At 54.6% G+C, this 2,159-nt stretch overlaps 1 protein-coding gene across 1 annotated transcript; it reads left to right on the top strand.

The window, feature by feature from the left end:
* The first annotated feature begins 320 nt into the window (after positions 1-320).
* Positions 321-1,944, top strand: BHLHE23 (basic helix-loop-helix family member e23). Its single transcript, XM_017815207.1, has one exon. The coding sequence runs from the start codon at positions 408-410 to the stop codon at positions 1,080-1,082; it is 675 nt and encodes a 224-aa protein (XP_017670696.1). The 5' UTR covers positions 321-407; the 3' UTR covers positions 1,083-1,944.
* Positions 1,945-2,159: the final 215 nt, after the last annotated feature.

Raw genomic sequence — 2,159 nt, 5'->3', positions numbered from 1 at the left:
GAAAATGGGAATAGACAGGGCCTTTGCCTTGGAAATCTCCCTGCACAACAGGTGCCTCCTCTGTCATCCCACCTAAACCACGACGACCAGATCACAAGTCGTGCCCACTGCTGCCAACACTGTGCGTGCCCCTGCTGCTTCCACCAACTAGGGGAAGAGGGAAGGGAAGGGAAGGGAAGGGAAGGGAAGGGAAGGGAAGGGAAGGGAAGGGCGCGCTGCCCTCCGATTGGCGGCGAGGTGTCCCCACGGCCCCTCTCGGCGATATAAGTGCAGCGGGGCCGTTCCGCGCTCACTGCCCGCCCCCAGCCCGGGCGCAGCGCCGAGCGGAGCGGCGGGGCCGCCTCCTCCTCCTCCTCCACCTCTTCCTCCTGCTCAGCGCCCAGGCAGCGGAGCGCGGTTCCCCGGCGATGGCCGAGCTCAAGTCGCTGGGCAGCGAGGCGTACCTGGCGCTGGCCCCCGGCTACGGCCCCTCGGCTTTCGCCTACGGGGCGGTGCGCGGGGGCGCCGAGGGCCCGCGGGGCGCGTACCCGGGGGGCGGCGGGGCGGACTTCCATCCCGGGGCGCTGGGCAAGTCGGCGGAGAGCAGCGGCGAGCAGAGCGGCGACGAGGAGGACGGCTTCGAGCCGGGGGTGAAGGGCGGCGCGGGCTTCGAGCGAGAGGGGAAGCTGAAGGGGGGAGCCCTGGGCAAGAAGCCCAAGGAGCAGCGCTCGCTGCGGCTCAGCATCAACGCGCGGGAGCGGCGGCGGATGCACGACCTGAACGACGCCCTGGACGGGCTGCGCTCCGTCATCCCCTACGCGCACAGCCCCTCGGTGCGGAAACTCTCCAAAATCGCCACGCTGCTCCTGGCCAAGAACTACATCCTCATGCAGGCGCAGGCCCTGGAGGAGATGCGGCGGCTGGTGGCCTACCTGAACCAGGGCCAGGCGCTGAGCGCCCCGCTGCCCGCCACCCTCAACCCCTTCGGACAGTCGCCCGTCTACCCCTTCGGCGGCGCGGCCGTGCCCGGCTGCCCCGAGAAATGCACTGCCTTCACAGGAGCCGCCTCCGCCCTCTGCAAACACTGTAACGACAAGCCTTGACTTCTGCCTTCTTCGGGCTTTTCCTTTATTTTGTTCTTTTTTTTTTTTTTTTTTTTTTTTTTTTTTTTTTTTTTTTTTAGTTCTGTGCACTTTTCTTTCCACTGCCATCATCCTTGGCTTCCTTCCATCAGTTAAGTCTGGGTTTTCTTTTTGTTTGCATCTCTTAAATACCCCTCTCCCCATTTGGAAATATTTGGCAGTTCACGTGGACTCCCAAAACACCCACTTTCTACTTTGTTTAGTTACCCCCCACATGCAACTTCATCTGTAGAGTTATTTCCTTCCCAGCCTGTCAGTGGACTGTGAGCGTAAATGTTGATTTTCCACTTGCTCTGACTACAAAGTTTCTGAGCAGTTTTGAAACAAAACTATAGAAAAACAGAGAGGGAGAGAGATCTGGAAATGGAAACATCAGTGAGTCTGTTATGGCATGATCGACCTGTGTTAAAAATGCATCAAAAGGAGGGCAGGAAAGCAAAATCCAGGTGCAAACTATGCAATGTTTCAGATTCCTGAGCGGGTGGGGGTCCTATAGGCGGCTGGGTTGGACTGCACCTGCAAATTCAACTGAAAATCATTTGGTCAGCACATGGGAGGGGGGAAGTTCAGTGCTCTTGATAAAACTATTGATGCTTCAAAGAAAGATGCTTTTTTTTTTTTTTTTTGCACTTAAAAAATTAACCCGTTCTTGGACTGGGAGGAACCTGTGATTGTATGCTAATGCTTGCTGTTTGCCTGTTTCTCAGCTTGGTTAAGTTTTCCAGATGATTTTCCAAAGTCGTTGCTCATCATGATAAACAAAGCAAAAGATCACTTAACATATAAATATGTATTTATAATAAATAAAAGACATGAATAACCACTTTCTCTGTCCTACATGTCTCTAAAACCAGCTGGCAGTCAAAGCAAAACTCCTGCTGAAGTCAGGTAAAGCGGAGATGGATGCAGCAGGAGCAGCTACGTGAAGTTAGGGGAATGATTGGAATACTTGGAAAAAGCTTGTGGATATTCAGCTCTTTATCAGCAGGGTTGTTTTTTTTTTCCTCCAGTTTCTCATGAATTGTGAGCGCACAAAAA

The sequence above is a fragment of the Lepidothrix coronata genome, unplaced genomic scaffold (assembly GCF_001604755.1).
Source record: "Lepidothrix coronata isolate B3197 unplaced genomic scaffold, Lepidothrix_coronata-1.0 Scaffold49, whole genome shotgun sequence".
Lineage (NCBI taxonomy): Eukaryota > Metazoa > Chordata > Aves > Passeriformes > Pipridae > Lepidothrix > Lepidothrix coronata.
The sequence above is the reverse complement of the archived record's forward strand: the minus strand, read 5'-3'. Positions and strand labels throughout refer to the sequence as shown.

Excerpts from the sequence above, each read along its gene's own strand:
- BHLHE23 (XM_017815207.1), top strand. The coding sequence starts at position 408 with ATGGCCGAGCTCAAGTCGCTGGGCAGCGAGGCGTACCTGGCGCTGGCC.